The sequence below is a fragment of the Eubalaena glacialis genome, chromosome 7 (assembly GCF_028564815.1).
Source record: "Eubalaena glacialis isolate mEubGla1 chromosome 7, mEubGla1.1.hap2.+ XY, whole genome shotgun sequence".
NCBI classification, from domain to species: domain Eukaryota; kingdom Metazoa; phylum Chordata; class Mammalia; order Artiodactyla; family Balaenidae; genus Eubalaena; species Eubalaena glacialis.
The window spans coordinates 71755371-71772473 of NC_083722.1; the positions used below are offsets into that span (position 1 = coordinate 71755371).

At 57.3% G+C, this 17103-nt stretch overlaps 2 protein-coding genes across 2 annotated transcripts; one reads left to right on the forward strand and one right to left on the reverse strand.

Annotated features, from left to right (window-relative positions):
- Positions 1–239: 239 nt before the first annotated feature.
- Positions 240–7513, forward strand: TMIE (transmembrane inner ear). The gene is made up of 4 exons (XM_061195322.1): positions 240–338; positions 3558–3675; positions 6956–7105; positions 7410–7513. The coding sequence occupies exons 1-4, from the start codon at positions 240–242 to the stop codon at positions 7511–7513; spliced, it is 471 nt and encodes a 156-aa protein (XP_061051305.1).
- A 2529-nt stretch (positions 7514–10042) lies between these two features.
- On the reverse strand, positions 10043–16314 carry PRSS50 (serine protease 50). Its single transcript, XM_061197469.1, is given in 9 exon segments — positions 10043–10267; positions 10775–10797; positions 10800–10940; positions 12179–12462; positions 13447–13609; positions 14945–15136; positions 15213–15582; positions 15645–15765; positions 16295–16314. Coding segments are annotated over 9 exon segments (1539 nt in total).
- Between the last annotated feature and the right edge of the window lie 789 nt (positions 16315–17103).

A 17103-nucleotide genomic window follows, 5' to 3' on the forward strand; every position in this document is an offset into this window, starting at 1 on the left:
CGGAGTCTGGACTGTGATCTCCGGAGAGGGGCGGGCCCTCCACCCAGAGTGGTGTGGGAGCGGGCAGCACAGGAACCAGACACCGACAATGAATAAATGATGCCCACTCGCAGCCTGCCTTCGACCAGATCGCCACCGCCGAGCGCCGGCTGGCCAGGGGGCAGTCACCGAGCCAAGGCGGCCCGGCCGGCATCCCTCGGCTCCCCTGACCTGCTGCCGAGCTGTGCAGAGCGCCGAAGATGGCGGGGCAGAGGCTAGGCGCGGGGCCGCTCTGGGCGCTGGGCGGCGGCGCCGCCCTGGGGGATTGCCTCGCAGGGGTCGCCGGGCAGCTGGTGGAGGTGAGGCGGGGCGGCGCGGAGGGGCTCGGGGTGGCTGTCACCCTCCAGGCAGAGGGTTGGGGGGCGCCTTTCTGACCAGGAGCTGGTTTTTCCCTTCCTCTTGCCCTAGAGGTCCTGACTTAATGGGGAGACACAGCTCTATCCCAAGTGCTTCCAGGCTGTGGAGGAGACCCAGCCCCCAATCTTAGTGTCCTTGGTCGGATGGGAGGGCACAGCCTCTGATTTCAGGAACATTATTCTGATGGGGGAGACTCACTCTGACCTTAGGGATTCCCGGTCTGATTGGAGATACAGCCGGGCATCAGCGAGTGTCTGATGGGGGACACTCAGCCCCTATATTCTAATCTTTGGTCTAGTGAGGTCGAAGGTGGTGGGTGGGAGGCAGGAGGGTGAGGACACCCTTCCTAGAGCAGCCATGTGTTGAGTTAGACTCCATGCTGCACACTAGGCCCTGGAGGGGAGGGGCAAGCAGGGCAGGGCCCAAGGACTCAGGGTCTTACTTGGTCCTGGTGATAACTGGGAGCTAGCAAACGTTTCTGAGCGGGCAAGAGTCATGAGTCCTGGTTTGGAAGGAGAATAAATCAGAAGAGGGCACATAGTTGGGAGAACTGTTAGTTGCTGCTAAGATAGCCCAGGAAGAGGTGAAGAGGACGGCTGGGGGGTTGGCCAGGAGCCTGGCTGGGGCCAGGGAGGGAAGAGTGGGGGCCATCTGCAGCCTCCTTGGCTGGCCCCTCTGTACCCCATTCCTGCTGAGCCAGGAAGGGGAGTCAAAGAGGCTGACCAGACCCAAAATTCTGGAGCATGAGGCCGGAGGGAGAAGGCCCAAGAGGCAGGACAAGGGAGGAGTGGGGTCGGAGCCTTGCAGGCAGTGGCAGAGTGGAGATAGCAGGGAAACAGAAGTGTAAGAGACAGCCAAGCACCCAGGAGAGCCCTCAAGGGGCAGGTGCTGGGGGACAAGATGGGAGAGGGAGGACAGGGCCTTATCCTTGGGGTCTGAGGGGACACAGCCCTGAACTGGTGGGTCTGAGGTACATGGAGACAGAGCCCTGCATCCCCTGTTCCTGCTGCTGACCAGGGGGTGTGATCAGAAGGCTGGGCTGGAGTCAGATGTCAGCTCTAGTGTCCCTGTAAGGGGAGCCAGGCTGGCTTGAGCCCCATGGAGTGTACTTGGTCCCCTCACCAGCTGCCCTGAGGCCTCAGGTGCAGAAACTGAGCTGGTCTGGGTGTAGGAGAAGCCTGAGCGTGGGGGTCAACTCACTTCTGAGCCAAGGATTCTTCCCTCAGCCCCCAGGAAAACACCTTCTCCCAGCCCATCAAGGGAAACTGCATTTCAAGTCCATCTGCCTGCCATCTGCCTACAGCCTGAAGGAGGGCCTGGCTGAGTCCAGGCGATCCAGGGAAGCACCAGAAAGATGAGCAGGGCTGGGGTCCATGGCACCACCCCCCCACCCACAGGCATCACCCTCCATCAGCCTGTGAGGTTCTGATGGAGGCCAGGCCTCCAAGCTTGAGTTCAGACCCCTAGCAGTGCCCACAAGGAGATGCCCAACTGTTACCTGTTTCCCTCTACCCAAGACCCCTATCAGGGTGTCTTGAACAAAGCTGAAACAAGAATGTGTAAGAAGTGAGCTCTTGGCTGCCCAGGCTCTGAATCTGAGATCTTTACCGTGGCCCTCAGAATCTTCCAGTTATACAACCCAACTGGGCCAACACACTGAGCCTTAGTTTCAGGGAACCCTGCCACTGCCCAGACCTTGGCCCTGACTCTACAGATGGGTGCCCAATCACATGCATGTGTATCCAACCGCACGTGCCCTATACCCACAGTGCCCAGCCCTAACCCCATATGTGTGCTCCAACCCCACACACATGTGCCAGACCCCACATACATGTGTCTGAGCCCGCAAATGGGTCCAGGCCCCTGGGATGATGCTGAGGAAGGATATCTTGTCAGTTTTACCACTCAGGTTGTGTAGAGAGCTTCCCAGAGACCGCTGGAACCATCCCACTCAAGTTAACAGATGGAGAAACCGAGGCCTAGAGAAAAGAAGTCTCCTACCCCAGTTTGCCTTGGTTAAGAGAAAAGAGCCGGGAATCATGTACCACTCCTGGACACACAGATCCTCTGGGTTACCTGGGACAGGTTGCTGATCCTCTCCAAGTGTCCCCAATACATGCTGAAGGGTGGTGTCCATTAGATGAAGAAGTACCTGGCTTTTGGTAGGTGCCCCATCCATGCTTATGGACCAGAGGAAAGACTGGACAGATGGTTGAGCTGTGGGTTGCTTTTCCTTCCCAGAGAGCTGGAAGAGACTCCTCATGTCTGTCCTTATTTGGTTAATCAGGGGACAAGGCACTGCACAGATGCCCCAGGATCCCCTCTCCCTCCAAGTACTAACCCCCATCCACACCCCTCAGCCAAACTTGGTGACAGAGATAGGTTCATATCCCTCTCAGCCCCACAGGTCAGGGATAGGTCTTGCTCCCACCCACCAGAGCAGGGCCATGTCCCCTCAGACCCCCAGGACAGGGTGGTGTCCTACTGGGAAAGTGGGAAGTGGTGCGCTGTGCTCTGCTCACGATTGCTCCAGCCATGCTTACAGCTTTTGGCCTCCAGGTGTCGCTACTGCATTTCAGACAAATTATCTAGACCCATTTTGTGAGGATTCTGGCCTAGCCTTCTGGTCAGAGGCGGTGACTCAGGTAGGACAGGTGACTGCTGAGGCCACCTGGTGGGAGTCCTGGTCAAATAACAGAGTCACGGGGCCCTGACTCCAGTTCCACACCCCACCCCACACTGGAGGTACATGTGAACAAAGTCCCACAGGACAGGACTCGCCTTGCCTCTGGCCTTGGTCCTGAGACCCCATCTGCCTGTGTGGAGGAGCCCAGGGCTGGAGCAGGAGGAGAGAAGGGGCCTTGAACCTGATTGGGACAAGCCATCCACCTTTGCCCCTTGGGCTTTGGTTTCCTCAAGCATCAACCACCCTTGCACTCCAAGTTCCCAGATCCATGGTTCTGGGGCTCTACCCTCTTCTCGTTCTAAATCTGGAACTTCCCAAGGTCTGAGGCATTGTTTATGAATGTCTAAGACACTTGATTCTAGGAGATTCTGAAATGTTTGGACTGAGTGAGTGCTTGCTGAGACCTGGGCCTCTCTCGGCCCCGTCCCAGCCCCTGGCCTCTGCCTGGCTCATTCCACTCTCTCCTGACCCACAGCCCAGCACGGCCCCACCCAAGCCCAAGCCGCCCCCGCTGACCAAGGAGACGGTGGTGTTCTGGGATATGCGCCTGTGGCACGTGGTGGGCATCTTCTCGCTCTTCGTGTTGTCCATCAGTGAGTAGCTGCTCCCCCCATCACCGCCCCCTGCCGCTGCCACAACACAGCGGGAGCACGGCACCGCCTCACCCCCCCCACCCCCCCGCTCCACCCCCAGGGGCTCAGAGCAGCAATTCCGGGCAGTGCAGGCAGGCCAGGCGCCCACAGGAGGCCCGCTGTGGTTTCTGGCACCTCCTGATCCACACAAAGTCCCTGTGGAGGGCTGACAGGCCGGTGGTGACCTGAAGTATTCTGCCCGACCGGGGATGCAGCCACATGGCAATTATGGTAATTACAGGGGACTCCACTGAACCAGGACGAAGACGTGTCATTTTTCCCTATCGTTGGCCTCCTCATGCTTTTTCTGCAGTTTGGCCAGCTTAAAACACCCACACCCAGGGGCCCCAGCAAGGCCACCCTTGGCTGCAGCTCAGCCCAAAGGCTCCCCAGACGCCCAGCAAATGTGGCTCCCAGGCTGCAAACCCTGCATTGTCAATACCATTTCCCTGGAATGACTCACACCCACCTCAGTCAAAAGCAGGAGACCCCTTCCTCTCTTGGACCTGGGAGTTGCTTGATGCGAAGTCGCAGCAGAAGCCGGTTTGGCATGCTCCCTTCAGTTGTCCTTCCAGAGCTGGGGTCTGGAGTTGGGGAAAAGGGGGCCGAGAAACGCCGACTGGATGGCAGAGGCCGCCAGGGTACAAAGCAGAGTCTGACAGAGGTTCCTACAGGCCAAAGGGAGGAGTGGGGCACAGGCAGTAAAGAGAAAGAAAGCACACTCTTCCAGCAAAGGGTTCATGGAGGAGGGGTCCTCCAAGCTGTAGATCGGTAGGATGGATGAGTGGTTTTGTGTTAGGCAGCTGGAAAGGCATTACAGGCAGAGGTACAGTGTGGGCAGAGGTGCAAGGAAATGGCCTCCACACAGGTCTCAGATAACCCCTATAAGACGTTTACTTAGTGCACCCGGGTCAGGGGCTAAAGGAGCATTTAAGTTCTAGCTGGAGCTATCCTGGGGGCAGGGCTGATCACAAGGGCCCATCCAGATGTGGGGGCTCCAGGGGAGACAAGGACCTCTAATTTGCATGTGCTTCTCTTGGCACCAGAAGTGCCCTTCCACCCCCCCCCCCCAATGTCTTCCCGGCTGGAGTGGGAGCAAGATCTGAGCAAGAGGCTGCATTTTGTTCCTAGCCAAGGCCAATGATCAGTCAGGCTTCTGAGTGGAGGCCCCACAGAAAAACAGGTGTGGCTGCAGCCCCAGCTCAGGTGTCCAGAGAGGGGAATAACCCCCAGTACCAAGAGGCAGGGTTGGGGGAGGTATCTGCCCTGTAGGGGCCACAGGAGCAATCCAGTGTGCAGGTCCAAGGAGCAGCTCTGGGGCACCGCAAGAAGCAGGGATGAGGGCACCATGGGGCCTCAAGACACACAATGGTTTCTCCAGGGCTCTGCTTGGCCCTAGATGGTAGAAGTACCTGGGGCCACATAGGGAAGTTGCAGTGTCAGGCCCAAAAAGGCACTTGGACCTCAACCACACAGACTGACTTCTACTCCTAAACCCATTTCCTAGAGAAAGGTAAGGGATAGTCCCAAAGGCCTCTGAGCAACAGGTTAGCATTTGTTACCCTCTATGCACGGCTCTAGGGAGTAGGGAACTCCATCTCCTGGGGAGGAAACATCTTTCCCACTTCCCTGTCTGCTTGGGCCTAGGTGGTACAGCTGTTTGTGGAGCATCACCCCCAGAACCTTGTGGAGAGAGCTGGAGTTGGATAGGGTACCTCTTCGGGGTCCCCTCCAGCCTGGGGACTCCTATCCCAAGCCCCTGCCTGGGCCTGGAACTTGATCCAAGGAACTTTGTTTCTCTCCTCTTTGAAGAGAAGCAAACAGGCCAGGCTGGGTGGGGCAGGCCTGGAGTGAGGGGCGGTGCTTGAGTCCTGCTCTGACTGCCAAAAGCTGTGGCTGAGCTCCCTTTAAAGCCCAGGCCTCCAGCCTTTGCAGAGAGCATGGGCATGGTCCTGAGGAGGCACCTGGTGGGGTAGCTGGAAGAGGTGGTCCAAGCCAGTAGGGTGGAGGTCCAACCTTGGACCTCTGGCATACAGGGGTCTGGAGAGGACCAGAACCCAGTTCTTTGGGTAAGAAAGGCAGACCTACTGCTGGGACCCTTGCACAACTAACTCCCCACCATGTGTTCCTGGATGCTGTTGACACCCCATCCATTTATTCAGGAGTCCAGTCCTGTCCTCAGCCACAAAGGCTTTGAAACCATCTCATTCATTTGTTTTCTTTCATTCTGTGAGTCTGGGGGAGATTCAGTGGGACCACAACATTGGCTGAAGGGGTTGCACAAGATGACCCCAAGGGGTGCTCCAGCCCAGGCCACATGGGTCTGATCTATCTTCCCCAAAATAGGCCTGACTTGTCCTGCCTGGCCCTCCTGCCCCTAGGAGTCTGTCAGGAAGTTATGTCTGGTCATCTGATTTATAATAGGAAGCAGCTCCATCCCCTCCCCTGAGGCTGGGGCCAAGGTGGTCAGACTGTAGGGGCCTTAGAAAAATAAACTCAGTCCAGCCGGGTCTTGGCAGCCCTGCCCTGCCCATCCCTAGACAGGCCAGCTCCATGCCTTGGCCCAGCTTGCGTGGGCACAGCTGCCCTGAGCCAGAAAACCACTCCTGGAATAACTCTGTCTGAGGTGAAGGCCCCGGGGCAAGGTCTGTGCCCTCTTTCAGGCTCTCACAGCCAGGAGCAGCCCTGGCTTGTCCTCAGGGATGTTGAGGAGGATGCAGCCATGTCCCCCAGGGTCTGAGGTGCTCTCAGGAGCCTGGGGAGGAAAAACTAGGATGCACAGGAGCCCAGAGGCCTGGGTTAGAAGCACAGGACACCCTCCAGGAGGCTGTAGCTTGAGTTATGGTCTAGCCCACTGCCTGCCCTCCAGGACCTCTCAGTCTAGTCAGAGAGACCCCCCAGAACCAGGACTGGTAACACAATATACGGGGCCAGTGCAAAATGAAATTGTGAGCCCCTCTGTTCAAAAATTATTAAGAATTTCAAGAAAGTGACAGCAGAATAACAAACCAAGCACAAGGCCCTCCTGAAAGTGGGCCTACTATGTGAAGCCAGCCCGGCTCAGGAAAGATATTCTGAAAATCCCAGAGCCCACAGGGGTTTTGTCAAAATGTGGAGCCTCCTGAGAGGGTCTCTTGGGTAGGACACACATAGGTAGATGGAGACAGGCCTGAAACTTGGGAACCATTCCTGGGGTGTCTGAGCTCTGGCCCTTGCCAAGCCTGCTCTGTCCTCCCCGTAGTTATCACTCTTTGCTGTGTCTTCAACTGCCGCGTGCCACGGACCCGGAAGGAGATTGAAGCCCGGTACCTACAGCGAAAGGCAGCCAAGATGTACACGGACAAACTAGAGACTGTGCCACCCCTCAATGAGCTCACAGAAATCCCTGGAGGTGAGCAGGCCTGGCCCCCAGCCCCGCCACCCTCCGACTCTGCCAAGCTGGCCAGTTCCTCGATCCTGCCACCCAGAGTTGCCCTATTGCTCCCCTCCACCTGGTTCAGGGAGGGGACCCAGCCCTGCTTCTGGAGACCAGGGCAAAGAAATGGGCCAGAGTGAGGCAGGGAGAACAAGGAGCTATTCTGCAGGTAGGAGAGGTTTGGAAGGAAGAAGGCATGAAGGGCTGGACTGGGAGGCTCTGGTGCAGGCCCTAGGACCCTGTCTCACTCCTGTTGCACCCTTTTTCCTCTGCTCCACAGAGGATAGGAAGAAGAAGAAGAAGAAGGACAGTGTGGATACAGTGGCCATCAAGGTAGAGGAGGATGAGAAGAATGAGGCCAAGAAGAAGAAAGAAGAGAAATGAGGAGAGCTTCCTGGAGGTGGAGGCTGGGGCTAGCCGGCCCTGGGGCTCATAGTCCTGGCCAGAGTCCAGACATCTTAGACTCCAGGCTCACACATGGACCATAGAGGTTGCAGAACACCCTCTCCCTGCTCAGAGGGGGTTGCTGAGGCCCAGGACCCTGTCCTAGAGCCTACTGGGGCAAGGATATGACTGCACCAGGTGTGCTGCCTCCCAGCCTGGACTCCACTCCTTTCACCCCATCCACGTGGCCGCTCAGCAGAGGTGGTCTTGGGCCACTGTCCCTCTGTAGATCCAAAGTGGCCTCTACCCACCCAGACATGCCTCTGTCCCCTCTTCTGCCAGGAACAGCAGTGGCTAAAGGGGTAATGGGATGTGGGTTTCCTTCTGGAAGGGGATGGCTGACCTGGATGGGCTAGATGTGAGGCCCCACCGGGCTGGCCATGAGGAGGGAGAGGGTCACTGGGGGAAGCAGGGGCAGCAGAAGGTTCTCGGACTTAGCTGGATAGCAGCTCTGGTGGTGAGGGGGCTGCCCCAAGCCTGGCAGGGGTTCTGGCCCAGGGCAGTGAGCAGAGGGAGACCAGAAGCAGAACCCCCAGCATAGCAGATACCGAGCTCTAAGCAATGGATACACTTGTCTTACACGCTGTGATGCAGCTGAGGCTGCTGGAGGGCCTAGCATGAGGCCCATGGGCTCAGGGCTAGGGGCTGCAGGGGTGCAGAAGGCTGAGGCCAGTGGGCCAGAGACAGAAGGGCCCCATCTTGGGAATCCAGGGAAAATTTGAGAAGCCAAGGGGGACTTTGGGTTTTTCTGCTGGCCCTTTCTAGGCTCAGCTGTGGTAGCAGGTGTCAGGGCCCCAGGAGATCACCGCAGGGGGCAGTTAGGGATTGAGGCAGCAACCAGCCTTCCACCTGTTGAATATAACAGCACAGAGCTTCCTCTTCCATTCTTAACTACGGTGCCTAAAAGAAGCACTGCTAGCCAGAAGGTGAAGGCTCAAACTTGACCTGGGGACTGAATCCTTGGGGAGGGGAGATGCAGAGAGGGGTTTCTAGATGGCAGCGAACATCAGCTGAGGTACTCAGACCTTGGCCTGGAGACTAAGGACACCGGAGATTTCCGAGCCAGGGGGAGCTGCTGGCAAAGCTCACGCTGCCTCTGCAGCCTGCAGAGATTTGTAAATAAAGCTGAGTGCCTTCTCATACCCAAGTGACCTGAGATGACCCCTCAGGATGCCCCATCCCTGGAGCATTTACGTGGAGGGTGATGCAGTGATCAGTGATAGATGGTGTAGGCCAGGCTGACGTTCCCTCTCCTGACTTTTCTCCCAGCCTGAATTCAGATGAGCTGGAGGGAGAGGTGGTGGCCAAGAGGCAGAGGGTCAGCTGCAGCCAGTGGGGCTTAGCCCTGAGGCAGGGCATCAGGACCAGGGAGGAAGCTACCTGCTCTCCACTTGCCTCTGCTCCACACCCTGGGTTTCAGTAAGTGGGTGCTTGGGACACAGAGGAGTCAAACCTGGATTCTGATCTGGACCTGGACCATTATTACACAAGAAGAGGGAACCAGGCTGACATGGGGGAAGGAGCATGGGGTCTTAGAGCCATGAGGGGGCAGAGAGATTACAGAAGGCCCTGCTGTGGAAGCTGAGTACTCACTGCGCCACCAAGTGGGAACCCTGACTCTGCCCTTGGGCTCCAGCCTATGGGCTTCTCATACATATGGCTGTGGCAAAGATCATTCTACTCATACAAGCCAGAGCCCTCCTGTTGGCTGGGCAGCAGAAGCCCAGAGGAGCAGGGGCCACTATAAGTCAGAGAAGCAGCTGGTAATGCCTGGGGTAAGTCCAGGCCCGGGCTACATCTGCCCTGCCAGCTGCCTCCCTGACCTCTGACCTGGGCCTCCACTAGCCCTTTATGGACAGGCTGGTGGGGATGGTGGGGATAATATCTGATCCCAGTGGGCATCTGCCCCAGTCTCCAGACAGCGGACAGGGCTGGAAGGTCAAAGTCCACTACAGTGCTTCAGGGCAATAACAGGATATGTTCTAGCCACCAGCCAGAAGATGGGCCAAAGTCAAGGAGAACACACTTACCTCCCCAGCCCAGACAGAGCTGCACCCTTATGCCCAGCCTCACATTGTGTCCTGGCAGCCCCAGCTTCAGCCTGACCCTCCATCATCTGACCCCAATATCTAGGCCCTCCATCATCGGACCCCAATATCATCCCTACACACTCCCTCCACCTTCTGTGGGAGCCACCCTGAACCTTTGGATGGAGGCGGATCCTGGGGCTCTGTACTTTTCAGTATAAACTGCCCGGAGTCACCCATCCCACCCCTGTCTGGTTCTCTCATCTCCCACTGGAGCAGGCCCAGGAAGGAGGAAGCATGGGGAAGAGAAACATTTAATTGAGCACCTAGTCTCTGCCCTGCCTTGCGGGGCTGTGAGAGCTGCACCCATAGCATTCTAGGCACAGAGGGTGAGGAGGGGCCTGGGCAAGGGAGGGTGCACCCAGAGACAACGGCACGAGTATCAGAGGACAGCAAGGAGGTTGAGGGGCAGCAGGAGTGCCAGGAGCAGGGCCCTGGATGGGGCTGGCAGAGTCTGCCCGTTGAGGCGTTTCCACTGCTGGTACGAGGAGATGTGTAGGTAGATGGGCAGGGCCTTGCTCTTCTTGCAGCCTGGGCCCCAGCTCACCATTCCCACCAGGTACCATATGCTCTCCACAGGACAGGTCAAGGGCTCACCACTTATCTCCTGTGGGGAGGGGTGGGGGAAACAAAAAAGGAGGCCAGATGTGGTCCAAGGGAGACTTAATCCAGCTCAGGAAGAAGCAGGGTGCCCTCACAGCAGACCTTCCCTGCAGCCCCTGAGTGTCACATAGCTGAGGGGTGCCCTTGAGGTCCTGACCCAGGAGACCTTCCTCAAAGGGCTCCATCTCCCATCTCTCTCTTGCCAGTTCTCCATCCCCCATCTCTTTAACACCCACCCTCCATCTTCCCACTACCTCCCATTCTCCTCCCTCATCTCCAACCTCCATCCCCACTCCCCATCTCTCTCACCCCAACCTTCATCTCTTTCCTCCCAATCTCCATTCCTCATCAAATCTCCCCTCCCCCATCTTCCTATCTTCCCCCTCAGTCACCCCTGCTCATCCCCATCCCCTTCCCCACCTCCCCGCAGGTCCTGCCTTCCCTGTGCCCCCAGCCCCATTCCTGGCCAGGTGCCCTTGGAGGAAAGTGAGCAAGGGGGAGAGATGCTCACATAGCAAAACTGTTCCTGTTGATGTCCTTTGCATAAATCATCTGGGAGTTGATGATCTGAATCAGAGAGGGGATTTTGGAGAACCTGTGGTAGACGCTTTCACACTCCGTGCTGTTCAGGATAGTGACTTCCTTCTCCTGGATGGTCCTGAACTGGGGCCACACATCTGTGGGACAGGGGCCCCCATTCAGGCTTGGCGGTTTCGCTCCTGCCCACTGCCGCCAGCCTTGTGTCCATCCTCCCTTTGTTCTTCGCCACTCCTCCAGCCTCTTCTCCTTGCCACACAGCAGCTCTGGAGATCTCTCCAGGCTTAGGCCACCCACCACTCCAGCTGATGCTTCCCAAGGGCCCCTTGACATAGAGACCTTGGGAGCAGGCTACCCATGATCTGGCCTTGTTGGACCTGGTCTCACATCCTGCAGAATACTATCCATTGAGTCCATTCTGATCTCAGCATCTTGGCTCTTGCATTCCTTCTATCCCCAAAGCCTACCAGGCCCATCTAAGGTCCAAATCCTGCCTTTTCTTCAAGCTTTCCCCAAAGGCCTCTTCCTTCTCTAAGCTTCCCTAGACTCCCCTCCGTGGGTCCCGGGCACTCTTTACTCCCCTCCCCGCTCTCTCAATTGTATCTCTGTCCCTAGTCTGAGCTCCTAGGGGACAGGTGACTTCCAACCATTCCCAGCCATTCCTCAGATAGGCCATGGCAGGCAAGACAAAAAGCCACCCCACCCCAGGCTGGAGACCCTGTGGGTGCTTTCAGGCAAGCGACTCTATGAGGCCACAGGGAAGGGCGCCTCTCTTGTGGGAAAGGGATAGGGGTTCCCTGAAGGAAATGGACATTCCTGGGGCTCATAAGGAAATGGTCCCTTGGACGGCCCTGGGACAACACTCCTGCTCTTTGGGCTCCTAAATTGGGATGATGAGGGATTGAGGGTCACTCCTGGAGAAGGGAGCCATGAGTGGACCCTCAGTGACTCCCACCTTCTGGGTGCAGATTGCCCTTAGCCAGCCACATGGGATCTTCTGGGGAGCCTTTTACAGACAGAGAACCCTGCTCCTCTCACCTTGGCTGTTCTGCTTCAAGACATGGATGCCCTGGGATTGTGTGCAGACAGCAAGATACTACTCTGTGCCCCCTCTACCTTCAAGGAAGTCCTATTTACAACCCTGGCCTGGGCCTGAGGGTTCAAGGGCAATCTGGGTCCCCTAAGGCCTAAATGGCCATGATACATTCACTGCTGAGACCCTCAAAGGGAAAGAGACCTCAGAGATGAGAGCCCGACGGGGGTGGGGATGGGGTCCCTGGGGGAGGTGTCTCAGAAATATCTGCCCATGGTAGACCCTGGCCTGCACCCAGGTCCTCTCTCACACCACCCACCCTGCTGTGGGGAGGCTCCGACTTACCATCAACCCTGGGGAGTCCCCAGCCTGTCACAGTGCAGAGGGCATGGTCCTTTAGCGTATAGTCCAAGCCAGGCAGGCAGATGGGCCAGACATACTTGTTGTACTTGAGTGGCCGCTCAAGCTTAAGGAGGGCAATGTCATTGGCCCGGCCGACCCAGGACCAGTACCGATGGGACCGATAATGGCTGTTCGCGATGACCTACTGTGCCAGGACGTCGACAGTAGACTTGGATATCTGGTCAACCCATGGACTCCCCACCTGCACTGAATAGGTAACATCACTCCTAGGGGAACAGCGAGGAGAGTCCTCCATCAGCTCCAAGAACCCCACGCCAGCCTGCACCCCCTACCCTCCACCACACTGTTGCACCCTGAGCAAATCCTGGTAGGCCACCCACCTGCTTCAAGCCCCAGAGCCCACTCCTCACAACAGATGTGAATGGGGCCCTGCACACACACTGTGTGGTCCAGTCCTCACAACAACCCTTCATTTTATGGAGAGGGAAAATGGGGCTCAAGTGACTGACTCAGGCTACACAGCTAAGAAGTGTGGAGCTGGGACGTGGACCCAGTTTTCTCTGGTTCCAAACTCTGGACTCTGTCCAGTATCCCATGCTGGGCCCTGGAAGTGACAGAGACCTTGTGCAATCAGCCCTGCCTTGCCCTCCAGCCTCCTTTCTCAGCGTGTCCCTTAGGCTTGGAGCTCGCTTCTCCACTGGTCAGCCCTCATGGCCAGATGTGACCCTCAGGCCGCTCCCTGGCCCCAGAACATAGGCATGCCCACTCTCTCATGCCCACACTGACCAGACTCCCCTGTGAGCATCTATCTTCTTGTCTGTCTTCCCCAGCAACCTGAGAGGAGTGGTGCAGCCCTTTTCTGCCCCCAGTGCCCAGGCCAGGCCTGGCTTCAAAGAGTGGCAAGGCTGTTGGTTGAATGAAGGAAGGAATGAGTAAGTGAAACAAAGGGTGTGGAGCAGAAGAATTAGGACATTCTTTCTGCAGATAGGAGGAAGGAGGCCTAGACAGTGGCTGCAAGCCTCCGTTTCCTATCTATGGAATGACTGCATAGGCCTGGAGGGGGCCAGGTGAGGGGAGGAAACCCCTAGCTCCCAGGAAGGAATCTGCAGGACTCATCCCCCACCTGTTCAGAGCTAGGGTGAGGTGGGGCTAGGACTATGGTGTCTGCCACTGATGGGCCAGCTGGCAAGATGACTGGGGCCCTGGTGGCTCCAATGACTTTCCACCCATCCATCTAGGCCCCGACTCACTGGATCATGCGGTGGGCCACGGTCAGCACCCACTCGGAAGCAATGAGGGTGCCTGCACAGATATGTGTGCCATTGGTCCGCACACTGACCATCCATGGCCACCACCGAGCCATGGCCTCCGGATCCCTGAGGGTGGGGTCCCACTCATAGGAGAAGCCACAGGCTAAGGAGGAAAACGAAAGGAGCTTGATAACGAATGGGCCCTTCCAGCCACATCCCACAGCACCTCTCCCTCCTCCCTCCCCTCAGCCTGATCTCCCACCTCTCTAGCTGGCTTGCACCCGTCCAATGATTCTCCTTCTTCATTGGTCATCACGTAATGATGTTGTTCACATGAGGACTGGGGTCTCCAGCCTCAGAAGGGCCTCAGCACTCCCCAGGTATCCCTCTCTCTGGTCCCACAGCTTAGGCCCCAGGGCATTCCCAGCTGACCAGCCTGGTGCGCCACTAGCTCCTTTGTCCTGGTCAAGCAGACCTCAGCTCTGGCCAGGCCCTTCACAAACCCATCTGTGTTTCCATCTGGTTCCCTTACTTCAGCCAAGGAAGACCCCTCCCCCTCCTCTGGGATCCTTCTCCCGTGATTCAGTGAGAGAAAGGCAGATGACCTAAGAGAAAAATGGGCAGTGTGCATGAACACATACATCTGAGGACGAAACCCCAATAGCAAACGAACGCAGAAGCTCTTCAGACCCATTAGTCCTCAGGGAAGTGTGGACTTAAATCACAGCGAGGTTCTGCTCACCACCACCTGCCAGGCAAAACTAAATGTCCCTGATACCAAGTGTTGGTGAGGAGCACGGCCCCAGACTGCTCACTCACTGCTGGAGGGAGGGTCAATGGGTGCAGCCACTTTGGAAAAGCTTTTATGTAAAAAGTTCTTTAAACTGAAGATGCACATATCCAACACCACAGCAGTCCCGCTCCTACGTGTTCCAAATGGATTAGAGGATTGTGAGATCAATGTAAGTGGGCTGTCACCAGCGGCTGTAAAGGCTAACACAGGAGAGGGAATAGCAGCATGCACAGCAGGGTGCAGCTGGGTCCTGTGTGTGACTTTCTGTGACAGTTAAATTCTGTGCACTCAGTTCCAGGATGAGAAGTATTTATGTGGGTCTTACTTCAACATGCTTGGAAGCCACTGCTGGAGAGAATGTCTTGTGGGTGTGCCCCTAGACACACAAGGGAAGGCTCCCTGAAAGCCATACTGGAGACCCCCAAAGGGCTTGGCTGGGAGCCTGGATCAGGGACTGGGCCGGATGGAGAGGCACTGTCCCCTTAGACCGCTCAGGGAGGCAGGATGTGAGCACACCCCAGGCTCCCCCCACCTTCCTTGCCTCCTACCTCAACAGCATGGGAGGCCTGGCCCACAATAGGTGCTCAATAAGCATTGGTAAAAGGAAGGTCCCCTCTCACTCTCCGTGCCCCTTCTTCCGCTGTCCCTTAAGGTCCTCAAGGCTGCTTGGGCACCCTCCTCCCGCGTGGAGGCCACAGTACTCACAGGGAAGGAACTCATCCTCGTCGGCTTTAGAAGCAGAGTACTGCAGGGTCCTGGGCGGCTGGCTAGTGGCGGCCTGCCGGGGGAAGCGACGTCCGCCCGAGGGACAGGTGGCACTGGGGGCACAGGGGGCGCCAAGGTCGGCGGGGGCACCCGTGGACAGTGCCCCCTGCATTTCGCCAGCGCCCAAGCAACCTGTGGAAGGACGCAGAAGATCAGAGGTGGAGGCCAGGCCTGTGGGAGGAGGGGCGGGGGCGGGGGCGGGGCTCACCCGCGGGCCGCAGCAGCAGTAACAGCAGTAGCATCAGCAGGAGCCCGGCGTGGGCAAGGGCGGACGTCCGGGGGCGCGGGGGGCTGCGCCTGCCGGCCGGCACCCCACACCAGAGATCCATCCCCGAGAAGCAGCGAATAAGCCGCGGCGCTCCTCTCGCGACGCCGCTCCCGGGGCTCGCCCCACGACGGCGCCCCCCATTGGCAGCCAGCGGCAGCTTCTGCGGTGTGGTGGGCGCGGGCGTTCCCGGCCCCGTCCGCGCGGCGCCCCCCAGTGGTCCCCCGCGATGGTGCTCCTGGTGTCCCGGCCGCCCTGTGTCTGGCTTGCTGGTGCTCAGGACTGCCTGGCTTCTGGCCACGCCTCTGCCCTCCTGGGACCCCGTGTCTCCCAGTCGGCCTGGCCAAGCAGTTTCCTGGAGTCCCTTAACCTCACCTCGGCCGGTTCTTGCACCTCCTCCTCCGGCAGCCCACTTCCATCCCTACCCGGTGAGATGAAGGCCCAACCCCTGGGGCTGGCATCCGGGATTTCCAAGCGGTTCCACCTGCCCTCCAGCCTGGTAATTACGGTGGGGCCTTGCCCCAGGGCACTGAAATTAAGCAGATTGAAATGTTTTCAATAATAATTTTTCAAGAGTGCATAATTTTAAGCATCGTCGCCATTCGGCAAATGTCCTTCCCTTACAGATCCATCTGCTTAGAAAGATGACACAGGTGAGGTTTCCATAAACAGAGAAAGAGGGATAGTAACCATTGGGCCCTTCTGGGAGCAGAAGGCCACTTGGTATGTTGGAATTTGGGGAACACTTTGATGACTCAGTGACACAGATGGATAATACAATTAAAAAGTAGTCTGGGGAAATCCTATGAGAAGCTTTCGTTCAAAGCTGTTGGAAAATTCTAGCCTAATAAATGATAAGGTGAAAGTTAAATCAAGCCAGGACAATCTAACATTTGCCAGGTCCTGCTGTCTTGGGAGAGACAATAGGGCTGGCCATTCAGTACTCCAATCTCCAGCAAACCACACCTACTACACTCTGGAGCCCGAGGGCAAGGGTAGCTGGCCACTGTGAACCTGAGGCCTACCAGGTCTGAGGGGCCCCCATGCTACCTTCCACAAGGGTGGCAGAGCTCTGCCCTCTCAGTCTGGCTAGCTTGCACCTGTCCTTCCTCTTCAGAGTATGATGGAGGTCACTAAGGCAGCTCAGGAGCTCAGGGTGCAGTCACCTCACACAATCACCTAAGCAGGCACTCTGCCTTGCCCCTCCCTGCCGCCCATCATCACCCATCCCTGCCAGGGAGGGAGGAGGAACCAGTCAGGTTCTGTAGACTCCTAGGGTGATATGAGGGCTTGGGAGAGACCCACATGTTCTGGAACCAGGTCCACAAGTGCAGGTCTGGTCATTGTGAGTTTCTTGGGAAGAGGCCAACCCTCACAGTAAGGCCTGAGGGAAAACTGTTGGGTCAGAGACCCAGGAGAGGGTCATGGGGACCTGGGGATTACTGGAGTGCTGGGATGACTAAGCAGGGAGTGAGATCACAAAGTCCAGCTCCATATTTGGCAGAAGAGGAAACTGTAGCCTAGAGAGGGGAACATGATGAGCACAAGTACAAGGAGGACTATCAGGGAGGCTCCCCTTGAGAGGACAGCCAGGTCTCTTGGGGGTGGCGAGGCTTTGAAGGGTCTGGCCATAATCAAGAAGAAAGATGATGACGTCAGTGACACAAAGTTCAAGAGCATCTTCATTGAACAATTGAAAAAACAGTGGCTCTGGGACCCTCTCCCAGAGTACTCTGCCCTGATGTCCTGTGCTCCTCCAGTCTCCACTTCTCCTGAGGACAGACAGAGGGGAGGAAGAAGTGGCCTCCGGGAGGGACTGCCCTGGAAACATCAC